The 13,728-nt window shown below is 47.9% G+C and overlaps 1 protein-coding gene across 1 annotated transcript in view; it reads left to right on the forward strand.

Annotated features, from left to right (window-relative positions):
- The window catches only part of map3k22 (mitogen-activated protein kinase kinase kinase 22), a 44,779-nt gene that overhangs the window by 13,093 nt on the left and 17,958 nt on the right, over positions 1 to 13,728 (forward strand). The window contains exons 4-9 of the mRNA XM_056584486.1: positions 1,408 to 1,517; positions 4,502 to 4,539; positions 8,292 to 8,391; positions 9,232 to 9,330; positions 11,057 to 11,171; positions 13,550 to 13,683. Coding sequence (XP_056440461.1) covers positions 1,408 to 1,517; positions 4,502 to 4,539; positions 8,292 to 8,391; positions 9,232 to 9,330; positions 11,057 to 11,171; positions 13,550 to 13,683 — 596 coding nt within the window. The remainder of the gene's footprint in view (positions 1 to 1,407; positions 1,518 to 4,501; positions 4,540 to 8,291; positions 8,392 to 9,231; positions 9,331 to 11,056; positions 11,172 to 13,549; positions 13,684 to 13,728) is intronic.

The following is a 13,728-nucleotide window of genomic DNA, read 5'->3' on the forward strand; positions in this document are numbered from 1 at the left end:
ACACACACACACACACACACACACACACACACACACACACACACACACACACACACACACACACACACACACACACACACACACACACAACCCCTATATATTCACACACGCACACACACAAACACACACACATAACCCCTATACACCTACACAAACAACCCCTACACACCTACACACACACACACACATACACACACACACACACACACACACACATTACCCCTATACACCTACACAAACAACCCCTACACACCTACACACACACACACACACACACACACACACACATACACACCTACACACACACACACAAACGACTATATACATACATTAAAAAAAACACAACTCCTATACACATACACAAACACACACACACACACACACACACGTACACGTACACGTACACATACACATACACATACACATACACATACACATAGACACACACACACACACACACACACACACACACACACACACACACACACACACACACACACACACACACACACACACACACACACACACACACACACACACACACACACACACCCACACACATATATCACCCCAACACACACACTCCGTTGTCCCCTACTCCTGATTAGCCTAATGCCCGAGTAGCAGTGGGCTTTCTGTCTCCCAGGAAAAGGGAGAAACAAACAGTGGAACACCTGTCTCCTGTTTAAAAGCTTTGAACGCACCTGAAGAGTCAAGTGACTCTGTATACCTCTTGTTATCTCCGCATATTTGGTGGTATCATGGCGATGTCCCTGCTGGATGGAGGATAGGGCATCTGTCAGCACAACATGACATCATAGCAGGATGTAGTCGAAGCAGGTGTTGCCTCATCTCAAAATACCGCTGAAAAGCTGGAATGCATGACTGACTCTTTTTCTTGCTCTCTCTCTCTCTCTCTCTCTCTCTCTCTCTCTGCCTCTCTCTCTCTCTCTCTCTCTCTGCCTCTCTCTCTCTCTCTCTCTCTCTGCCTCTCTCTCTCTCTCTCTCTCTGCCTCTCTCTCTCTCTCTCTCTGCCTCTCTCTCTCTGCCTCTCTCTCAGCCACTCTCTCGCTGTCTCTTAAAGATCTTGTATTATCTTCTGTTGCCTGTCAATTATTGTCTAACAATATGCCACGCATTATACACAGTTTACACTGTAGATTTGAAAGAAATCCTGCAATGTTGTTAAATCAACAAAAAACTTAAAATATGGATCACAAAGGTATTTTTCAATAGTGAGGGCAACTATTGCTAGGGGATTAAGTAATAATCCTGATTATAACTGTGTGTGTGTGTGTGTGTGTGTGTGTGTGTGTGTGTGTGTGTGTGTGTGTGTGTGTGTGTGTGTGTGTGTGTGTGTGTGTGTGTGTGTGTGTGTGTGTGTGTGTGTGTGTGTGTGTTCCTCAGATGACGAAGAGGCTCTTAACTCCATCATGCAGGACCTGGCAGCTCTGGGTCGCTGCTATGCCCAGCACAACAGCAACAAGCCCAAGACCAGAGCCCTGCTCTACAAACAGGTAATACACGTATGTAGAGCAGACCCTGCTGTACAAACAGGTAATACATAGAGCAGAACCTGTATAAACAGGTAATACATGTATATAGAGCAGAGCCTGTATTAACAGGTAATACATGAATATGGAGCAGAACATGCTGTACAAACAAGTAATACATGTATATAGAGCAGAGCCTGTATTAACAGGTAATATATGTATATAGAGCAGAGCCCTGCTCTACAAACAGTTCCCCGTTCCAAACAGTTCCATACACAAGGCATGGGCAGACATGAAAATATGATAAACTGTATTACAATTACAATTAGGGCATTTAGAAGACGCTTTTATCCAAAGCGACTTACATCGGTTGATACACACATTGACATACCGACGGCAGAGTCAACCATGTATTTCATTGAGCCAGTCATCTGTCATTACTGTATGGCGGAAAAAGTTGAATGGTTATGTCTGTAAGCATGTTGAAAAGCTTTGCTCAAACCGCTACAATCAAAGTATTCCTGTATTTGTGAGTAGACTATTCTGTCCATCAGTTTACTGAGAACTGGGAGAATAGTGATAGGTCTACTGTTCTTCCCAGTGAGTGCTAGTTTGCCATCTTTAGGTAAGGGAATAATTTTATCCTCTTTCCAGATAGTGGGATAAACCCCTTTCATTAAGCATACAATTAATATATGACATATCGGACCATAAACATATTCAGCTGCCATGTCAAGTACTTAACTGTCCAACATGAGCTGTGTTCAGGCAGGAACTTCAACAAATTCCTTACTTCCCGCTCATCCACACTATTAAACTGAAAAGTACAACTCTTGTCTAACATCACATTATTTGATATGAGCTTTATACAATCAGTATCAGTATTGTCCATATTCTGCCTTAGTGCATAGACCTTATTTATGCAGGATTATAAAAATAATTTGCTATATCAGATGTTTTGGTCAGAAACGTATGTTCTGATTCCACAAAGGAAGCTTACCAGGTTGTCCTTATCCCCATTATTTCATTAAGGGTTTTCGAGAGTTCTTTACCATCTTTCTTTACATCATTTATTCTTTGCATGTAATATTATTTTTTCATAGATCTATTCAGTTTTGTAACCTGGTTTCTTAGTTGACAGTACATGAATCTGTCTTCCACTAATCCAGACTTTACTAATGTTAATTTGGCTTCATCTCTATCCTTCATGAAGCGCTTTAGAGTCTCGTTCAGCCATGGAGCTGGTCTCGTTTTTACAATCCACTTCCTCATAGGGGCATGCTTATCAACAATCTTCATGAAGCTTTCCATGAAGATATTTAAGGAGCCCTCAGGCTCCTCAGCAGCATACACATCAGTCCAGTAAATATCACCAATATTTGCCCAAAAAATGTCAGGACTATTATGTAGGTTCAGGGCTATTATGTACTTTATTGACCTTACATTTAGGATTTTTAGTTTTTCTGATAATTGTTATAATAGTATGGTCACTAAAAGCCACCAATAGAGAAACTGGTTAGTGCAGCATGGAGGAATATTTATGTAAATATGGTCTATGCAAGTTGCAGAAGTATGGCCAGCAGTGTTAGTAAAGACTCTGGTTGGTTGAGAGATCATCTGAGGCATCTCTCAGATGTAGACTTTGATAGACACCATGGTGTATTCTATTATAGCATCATAATGATGTACACAGGCTTTTATACACACTATCGTGTATATTTGATATGTACTGTGGCTCTGGTCTAGCCCCATGGTTTGCATGTGCAGTAGCGCGACGTTGTCATTGATTTTAATTTGTTTTCTAATCTCCCAGAGGATCGGAAAGTCTTGTAACACTTGTAGCAACATGCCAGCACCTTTATCAGAGGCTTTTTATCAATGCAGACCAGAGGCTTTGTGTAACTGACACAGGAGAGAGAGAGAGACTCATATTGTATTGACCTAATGGAGTTTCATGCATCCATACCCTGATCCGGGGTCCATATTGGGGGTTATCGGTTGTGTTTGAACCGTGTTCCACTGTTCTCTATTCATTGGGACAGATTCTAGATGTCCCTGAGCGAGTCATAATTTAGTCTCCTCAGCCAATCGAGCGCTGTCCCTTTGCACGGTAACACGGTTCCATGTCTTAGCAGGAATGTTAACTGGCCAGAATTCACCTCAAATAAAGAAAAGCAGGAGACGAGAGCGAAGGAGGGAGAGAGAGGCTTCAACAGGCTGGGGAATGAGGAACGGGACATTCAGTGGTAACAATAAGGGTGCCATAATCTACCATTCATTGACATCAGTTAATGCAGTAACAGCATTAACTAACAGTGGTCTGATTAATAAATATATACATTACATTTGACATTTAGGGGATTTTGCTGATGCTTTTATCCAAAGCTTTCGGAGTCAGTCACACAGGGCGACAGACAGCTCGTCAGGAGAAGTCAGGGTTAGGTGTCTTGCTCAGGGACACCTCAACACTCACCTAGGAGGAGCCTGGGACCGAACTAGCAACCTTCTGGTTACCAGGGAACCCACTCTACCTCCTGAGCTACTGCAGTTATCCAAAATACCGATTAATGGTATTCATCTTTAGAAAATGTTCATGTTAACTAAGGTATTAATAAATATTAAATAGTTTTAGGGTTACCGACACAAAAAGTAAACACAAACACCATTAGTACAAGATACATAAGTTAACAGGTAGTTCATTGTTAGTTCATGCTACTGCATTAACTGAAGTTAGTTAACATTTGTCATCTTGTCCTTACTGTTAAGTGTTTATCATTCATTATTCATCATTTCATTATGTCTAAGTATTCTACGTCTCAGCCTCATGATGAAACAATGGACCAACGACGTCCTGCTGGTGCGTGCGGGCGTGCGTGTGGGTGCCTGTTTGAGTGTGTGCGTGCGTGCGTGCGTGCGTGCGTGCGTGCGTGCGTGCGTGCGTGCGTGCGTGCGTGCGTGCGTGTGTGCGTGCGTCCTAACCCTGCCCCGTGTCTCTGCCCTTTCCACAGGATCTACGAGTGAAGCTGGAGCATGAGAGAGAAAAACGGTAGGTTGGATGGTCTTCTTGTTTTTTCTCCTCTGCTCTGGGCGGATATACGGGGGCTTTACTGCGGTTTCCAAGGCTTTATGGGGACAGTGGAGGGAGACCAATGTGCCATGGAGGCAGAGGAATTTCCCGGTGGTCAGTTATAAACAAATAATGAGAGAAATAATGGTTCACTGGTTCAGCTATAGGACGAAGTGAGGACGTCCGGACAGACAGGAGGACACATGGATCTGTTCTCCGTATTAAACGCTATCAGATAACATTTCCCTTTCCAGGACGGCAAATGTAATTCCCTTTTTTAACATCCAAGACAGCAGTTTCTACTCCTGCAGTTTGAGACGTTTGTCAAAGAGGAAAAGTTTGCTTGACCTTTGCAACACAATCCCTGCAGCCATAAATCTGCAACAGTTTCCACGATGCTGCTGCTTCAACGCTCTCTGACTTCAGCCATCTGTCTCCATTTCTATGTGCAACTATGTGCTATGAGCTCGTGAAAAATGAAAAGTCACTTTCCGAGAACATCAGAAGAACAAAAAGCCCTGGAACATGCCTAGCTCTCACATGATTATCTGAATCAAGTTTCGGTTGGTGACACTGAGCTCACCTGGGGGAGGCTCACAGGAAGGCATGATGAGAGAGAGAGAGAGAGAGAGAGAGAGAGAGAGAGAGAGAGAGAGAGAGAGAGAGAGAGAGAGAGAGGGAGAGAGGGAGAGATGGAGAGAGAGAGAGACTCTGTTTCCCTGGCTTAATTGGCCACTGCTGTGGCTATGATTATCATTGTCATGTTCCTGTTTCTTGGTTATTTTCACCTCTCACTCTCCATTCATTCAGCTCACTTCACACCTTGCTTCACTCTGGGAAGAAGAGCTCCTTCTGAATCTCCATGCATAACCCTACCTTGTCCCACTCACTTATGTCCAATTCACTCCACATTTTCTCTTTCTCTCCCTTCCCCTTCTCCTTCTCTCTCTTTCTCCAATGTTAGGAGTGGAGATGAACTTGTTCCTCACACACCGCCTTTACTTTTACCGTTCCTTCTTGGTTTCGCGGGACATGTTCAATGCTAACACACCTAAGACTGACTGAAGACAGACCTAAGAAAGACCAAATGCTGAATGAAGACAGACCAAATACTGACAGAAGACTGACCAAAGACAGGTCTATGACTGACTGAAGACAGACCTAAAACAGACCAAAGACTGACTGAAGACAGAACTAAGACTGACTGAAGACAGACCTAAGACTGGCTGAAGACTGACCTAAGACTGACTGAAGGCAGACCTAAGAATGACTGAACACAGACCTAAGACTGGCTGAAGACTGATCTAAAACAGACCAAAGACTGACAGAAGACAGACCTAAGACTGGCTGAAGAGAGACCTAAGACTGACTGAAGACAGACCTAAGGCAGACCTTAGAATGACTGAAGACATACCCAAGACTGACTGAAGAGAGACCTAAGACTGACTGAAGACAGACCTAAGACTGGCTGAAGAGAGACCTAAGACTGACTGAAGGCAGACCTAAGGCAGACCTTAGAATGACTGAAGACAGACCTAAGACTGGCTGAAGAGAGACCTAAGACTGACTGAAGACAGACCTAAGGCAGACCTTAGAATGACTGAAGACAGACCCAAGACTGACTGAAGAGAGACCTAAGACTGACTGAAGACAGACCTAAGACTGGCTGAAGAGAGACCTAAGACTGACTGAAGGCAGACCTAAGGCAGACCTTAGAATGACTGAAGACAGACCTAAGACTGGCTGAAGAGAGACCTAAGACTGGCTGAAGACAGACCTAAGACTGACTGACGACAGACCTAAGACTGGCTGAAGACAGACCTAAGACTGGCTGAAGACAGACCTAAGACTGACTGACGACAGACCTAAGACTGGCTGAAGACAGAAAGCCCTTTTGTCCAACATTTCGGTGACACACGTCTCCCAGGCGGGACGAGCGGTCTGTCAGCTGCATTCCGTCCACGCTGAAGTTTGATTGGACGAGCTCTCTTCTTTTCATTGGCAGGTAGTAAAGGTTGGAGGCAGGAAACAGGATCCTGCCTCTTGCCCTGTGTGTTTGTGTGTGAGTGAGTGCATGTGCAGCACTGAGAAAGTAGAAAGCCTAAATCTAAACGTTTGGAGCGGCCCTCTCCCCATCCGGGCCCCTCATCAAGGGGTAAACACTAGATGGAGCGGCACTGGGTTTTATCTCATCTCACGCCCCCACTCCCCCTCCCTTCCCAGAATGCATCCCATCACATGAAACACCAATGAGCAGTCATTAAGATAGCAGGCGCCTGGCCTCTGATGAGGAAATGAAGGGATGAAAACAGTCTTTATCAGGATGCTGGGAGGAGATAACGGAGGGGAGCACACACAAAAAATCTCAGCCAGAGAGAGAGTTGGGAGAGAGCGAAACACATACCAAGAGAAGGTGGCGCGGGAGAGAGAGAGAGAGTCAATTAGAGAGAGAGAGAGAGAGAGAGAGAGAGAGAGAGAGAGAGAGAGAGAGAGAGAGAGAGAGAGAGAGAGAGAGAGAGAGAGAGAGATTGATTGATTAATCATTCTACATTGAGGGTAGAGAGAGAGACAGGGGGAGATGAGGAGGCTGGATTCAGATGAGCAGAGAGACAAGACTAAGGCTGGCGAGAGATCAAGCTCTGTACTTTCCACCCCTTTACCTCACTATCTCCCTTCTGTTGTCTCTCCCCCCTCTTATACTCTCTCCATGCTTGTTTTTCCCACTCTCTTCATGCTTGTCTCTCCATGCATGTCTCTCCCTCCCTCTACCACTCTCTCCATTCTTGTCTCTCCCACTCTCTCAATACTTGTTTCTCTCTCCCTCTCCCACTCTCTCCATGCTTGTCTCCCCCCTCCTCTCTGTCATTCTGGGGGAGAGACGACTTCCTGCTGATGATGCTGCTGTTCCAGATTCTCTCCGTCTCTCTCCCCCTTGGTCTCTCGCTCTCTCTTTCCTCTCAGGAAGTTTCCTCTCTGTTTCCCCGAGGGGCCCATCGCTGTCCAAACTGTGGTCCATACATGTGCTGATTCAGAACACACACACACACACACACACACGCACGCACGCATGCGCGCGCGCACACACACACACACTCATTGTGCAATTCAATTCTACATAAACACTTTTTGTGCACACGCACGTATGCAGGCACTTTTCCAAACGTAGGGACACAAACATGCAGGAAAACATGGGTCACATACACACTACTCTAACTTAGAAAAACAAACATGCAAACACAGGCACACACACCTGCACATACATATAGTATACATTCAGTAGATTTTTTGTCTGCAAAATTTGCTGATAATCTTTGCATCAGACGGACATTAAGCATAAGAATGCATCGATCTCTATCTCTGTCTCTCTCTCCTTCTCTCGCTCTCTCGCTCTCTCTCACGCGCGCTCTGTCTGTCTCTGTCTCTCTGCCTCTCACTCTCTGTTTCTCTGTCTCTCTCTCTGTCTGTACACATTGATCTACTTTCTCTTCGCTGACTTGAATAATGAACATTCACCATGTGGGTGCTTGATTCCCTGACTCCAGTCTCCTTTAAAGGGCCTGTAGTCACTCCTGGAGGTCTGCTGGGAAGTGGTGTGTTAAGAAGTTCTGGTCATTGAAGTGGTAACAATGGATTGAACCCTGACCTTTGGGGTTGTCCTCGTTAGCCTCCTGTTTCACACGCTTCGTGAGTTTGTTCGACCTTTAACCCTGCGGGTCCCTGGTGTTCCTCAGCATCATCCCGTTCCAAAGGCCCCTGCACATTAAGGAGCTGGTACAGAAGGTGACGGAGGCCTTCGACCAGAGGATGGACATGTTCTACCTGGACAGAGAGGTCAGTCTCCCTGACGCAGAAAAGTCTCAGCAGAAATTGCTAAGCCAAAGTGTGGTCCTATCTTACGCCTCCTCAATGGAAGTCTAAATCCAAACAAACCAACAGGAGAGAACGTGCAGACACCAGAATCAGGAACATTCATCATTTCCTTTAGGAAGGAAAACATACTCTCCGATATTTAATTAAATTTGGTTGTTAAATTACTATATATATATATCTATATCTATATATTTATATATGTATATATTATACAGGTATTTCTAAGTACATGACCCCTAGTACCTAAATCTCATCCCAACGATTTTAGCATACTGCCCTGTGGTCCAACATAGGGCAACATGCTCCAACATGGGGACCTGTGGTCCAACATGGGGACAACATGTTCCAACATGGGGACCTGTGGTCCAACATGGGTCAACATGTTCCAACATGGGGACCTGTGGTCCAACATGGGTCAACATGTTCCAACATGGGGACCTGTGGTCCAACATGGGTCAACATGTTCCAACATGGGGACCTGTAGTCCAACATGGGGACAACATGTTCCAACATGGGGACCTGTGGTCCAACATGGTCAAACATGGGGACAACATGGTCCAACATGTGGACCTGTGGTCCAACATGGGGACTACATGTTCCAACATGGGGACCTGTGGTCTTAAATGGGGACCTGTGGTCCAACATGGTCAAACATGGGGACAACATGGTCCAACATGTGGACCTGTGGTCCAACATGGGAACCGGTGGTCCAACATGGGGACCTGTGGTCCAACATGGGGACACAGTGCCTCGTGGGTACGGAGCGCTACTTCAGTCATGTGATATGTTTGGTCCAATCAGATGCTGCTGCCTCTGAAGACGCAGGAGGAGCTGGACCGGGCCGTGCTCCTGGGAGTCAACGGTCTGCTGCGGGTACTGCTAAAGACCCCCAAGAACCATGTGAGTCCACCACCCCTAGACCAGGATCAGAGGCCTGGCTAGAGGACCCGTCGTGGGCCACAGTGGTAGACCGCAATGGTAGACCACCGAAGTGGTAGACCGCAATGGTAGAAACCATGGTAGACCACCTCAAAGGTAGACCTCAATGCTAGACCACCGCAGTGGTAGACCTCCACAATGGTAGACCACCGCAGTGGTAGACCACCACAGTGGTAGACTTCAATGGTAGACCGTAATGGTAGACCACAGCAGTGGTAGACCACCCCAGTGGTAGACCACCGCAGTGGTAGACTTCAATGGTAGACCGTAATGGTAGACCACCACAGTAGTAGACCCCAATGGTAGACCACAGCAGTGGTAGACCACCCCAGTGGTAGACCACCGCAGTGGTAGACCTCAATGGTAGACCGTAATGGTAGACCACCAGAGTGGTAGACCTCAATCTTACCCTGCGTTCACACCAAAAGATGCAAAAAGTTGACGCGCGTCGTGATCCCATTCAAAGTGAATGTAGAGACGCGTTGCTGCTTTGCTGCCGCAGCATTTGCTGCCGAGAAAACGGGCAGCAAAACTTGATTTGCGGCGCGTCAAAATCTGATTTGCGGCGCGGCATGCCCGTGCCCGCTGCCGGGCACGGGCGAAGGGCGCGTTCACGTATTTTGCGGCGCGTCAAATGCTGCTCGAGTTGAAATATTTCAACTTTTGACAAAACTTGATTTGACGCGCCGCAAAACTCAGGCGTCAACGCGTTCGGGCAGCAAATGAATCTTTTGGTGTGAACGCAGGGTTAGACCGCAGTGGTAAACTACCGCAGTGGTAGACCACCTCAAGGGTAGACCGTAATGGTGGACCACCGCGATGGTAGACCACCGCAGTGGTAGACCCTAGTGGTAGCCCACCACGGTGGTAGACCAGGATCCTGGACCAGGGCGGGCACTAGCATATATAACTGTATAAAACAACCAAAGGTATGTAAGTAACCATAGGCCGTTATCATAGACCACAACCCATAGATTATTAACCATAGACCACTTCCCGGAGACCAGTACTCATAGACCACTTCCCGTAGACCAGGACCCATAGACCACTACCAATAGACCACTACCTATAGACCAGTACCCATAGACAATAGACCAGTCCCCGTAGACCCGTCACTGTAGACCAGTCCCCGTAGACTGACCACAGACCGGTCCCTGTACCCCAGATGAGATGGTACAAAGGGCGTACTATGTGTATGAATGATTTCTAAAAGAACGGCCAGAGAGAAACAGTGGAAGGTAAAAGACTCAAACCACCTTTTTAAATATGCACTACTTTAAAAAAGTTCCCAACAGCAGCTGAAGTACCCTACTTCCAAACCAGGTGGGTTGCCCTGATCAAGGCCATGAGGGGATGGCTGAGGCCAAGAGGCTCCCACTGAGAGCTCATCAAGGTCTAGTGAAGCCCACCAGCCTGATTACAGCACCTTGGTCTCAGGCCTGCACTGTCGTGATATCAATATTGTAACCGTGTTAATGACGTTATGCTGTCCTCTCCTCCTCCCATCTTCCCCTCTCCTCCCCTCGTCTTCTCCTCTCCTCCCCTCGTCTTCTCCTCTCCTCCTCTCCTCCTCTCCTCCTCTCCTCCCCTCGTCATCCCCTCTCCTCCTCTCCTCCCCTCGTCTTCTCCTCTCCTCCTCTCCTCCTCTCCTCCCCTCCACCTCCTGCACCTCCTGCCCCTCCTGCAGTACCTTCAGGTGAACACCAGGGACAAGCAGAGTGAGATGAGATCTTCCCGGTCTTTGGGCGACCTGAAGGGCTCCCTGCTCAAGGGAGGAGAGAGGGTGCGCAAACACTCCACAGGTAGGTCAGGTGACCCCACACACACACACACACACACACACACACACACACACACACACACACACACACACACACACACACACACACACACACACACACACACACACACACACACACACACACACACACACACACACACACACACACAGCCTTACGCACAATGAGAGTTTAATCACACCGAATCAATCCCTATTGGTCGATCCAAATGCAAGAAGACGTGAATGAGCCATTTAGAGTCCTGACTAAAGTAATCTCTGTAATGGAGCTTGGCTCATCGGTACACGCATGGAGTATTTGTTCACAGGGTGCTGGGCCAAGATCACAGGGAGGGACAGACCTCCAGTCACGCTGGGAGACACAGAGTTAAGACACAGACCTCCACACAGACGCTGGGAGACAGAGAGTTAAGGCACAGACCTCCACACAGACGCTGGGAGACAGAGAGTTAAGGCACAGACCTCCACACAGACGCTGGGAGACACAGATTTTGAAGTTAACCTATTGCAGGCCAATCCGGTCTGTGGGAAGATCATTGACTTGCCACCCCAGGGGGCCCCACTCTATCAATCATCACCCAGGATTGAGAGCCACAGAGCAGGACCAGGAACACACCAGATGAGTGTTGTTGGAGAACCTCCGCGACACGTGGCAGTTAGACCAGGCTCAGGAAGGTTGGTTTGGGTTCATCTGGGAGCAAAGCCTGGAAGATTGAAGGAAATTTGAACTTCATGTTTGTGTGTCAGTTATGATCACATATCGCCAGCAGCCAGACTAACGAAGGAATGATGAAATGATGTGAAACGTCTCAGATAATGAAGTGCATATAGCCGCCCATGAAGCCATGCTGTGCGTTGAATTCACTCTGAGCTTTTGGTGTTGTAACACGCTGCCTAGACCTTGGGGTGGATACGTCTACCGTAATGCGTTGTCTGGCAGTGTGAGCCCCAGCGTGGTGGAAGGATGAAGAGAAAACAGAAGGATAGAATCCCCTTCTCTGTCAATCAAGAAGCCAGTCAGTTAGAGAGAGATGGAGGGATGGGAGGGAGGGAGGAACGCCGAGATGGAGGGGAGGAGGGGGAAGAGAGAGGAGGAGGGATGGAAGGGAGGGAGGAACGCAGAGAGGGAGGGGAGGAGGGGGAAGAGAGAGGAGGAGGGATGGAGGGGAGGAGGGGGAAGAGAGAGGAGGAGGGATGGAAGGGAGGGAGGAACGCAGAGAGGGAGGGGAGGAGGGGGAAGAGAGAGGAGGAGGGATGGAGGGGAGGAGGGGGAAGAGAGAGGAGGAGGGATGGAGGGGAGGAAGGAACGGAGAGAGGGAGGGGAGGAAGGAACGGAGAGAGGGAGGGATGGAGGGGAGGAAGGAACGCAGAGAGGGAGGGATGGAGGGGAGGAAGGAACGGAGAGAGGGAGGGATGGAGGGGAGGAGGGGGAATGGAGAGAGGGAGGGGGAAGAAGATGAAAAAGTGGGAGGGAACAAAACCAAGAGAGGGATGGGGATTGAAGATAGATGGATAGTTAAAGTTCTTTATTTATCCCCAAAGGGACATCTAAAGAAGGATGAAAATGGTGAGAGAGAGACAGAGAGAGAGTACTAAGTGCTCAGGTTCTTAAGTATTACTATTTTTGTTTTTGTATTATGTTTTATACAGTTCTGTATGCTCAGCCCAGAACAATGAGCTGACTTCAGCTAATGGGGATCCTTTAATAAGCAAATACATTAGATGAGGGCCAAACCCTGATCGTTTTCAACAAATGTCCCAGCATGCCCCTGGGTTTTCTGCTGTCCCTTTGCCTCGTGGTTACTGTTGTCTTTGGAGCGATGGAAGGCCGTCCTTGTGTAATGACTCCCAACAGGCAGGAGGGCCGTAGAGGTACCTAGCTGTAGCTGCTAGGCTGAAGGGGCAAATCCCAGAGTTTTGTTAAATCATTCTTGTTGTTTTTGCTCCGTCGTGAACTGACCCATGAATACCTGAATCACCCTGGGCTCTGCTCTCTCTCCTCTGCTCCATCTCTGGAGCTTCTCTTCTCTTCTTCTCTCATCCTACCATTATCTCTTTCCCCATCTATCCTTCCTCCTCCTCCACCACCACCTACTCCTCTACCACTTTCATCATCACCACCTTCATCATCATGCTCCCCATGGCCCTCTCCACCTCCTCCTCCCCAAACACCATCTCCTCCTTCACCACCTTCATCATCCTCGCCCTCACTATCTCCACCTCCTCCTCTTTCTCTATCACCTTCATCATCGCCGTCGCCATCACCATCTCCTCCTCCCCCTGCACCATCCCCTCGGTCCTTCACCATCATCTCCCACTCCTCCTCCTCCGCACAACACCCCTCCTCCTCCTCCTCCTCCTCTTCCTCCTCCACCCCGATAGGTTCCCTGCACACGGGCCGCACCTCCCCCCCGCCGGGCAGCGTCCCGGAGGAGCAGCAGCAGATCGCCCGGCAAGGCTCCTGCACCAGCATCCACAGCGAGGGGGAGTTCATCCCCGAGAGCCTGGAGCAGAACGTAAGGACCGGGTACTAGCTGCGTACTGACGTACCAATACCAGCT

The sequence above is a fragment of the Gadus chalcogrammus genome, chromosome 23, assembly GCF_026213295.1.
Source record: "Gadus chalcogrammus isolate NIFS_2021 chromosome 23, NIFS_Gcha_1.0, whole genome shotgun sequence".
NCBI classification, from domain to species: domain Eukaryota; kingdom Metazoa; phylum Chordata; class Actinopteri; order Gadiformes; family Gadidae; genus Gadus; species Gadus chalcogrammus.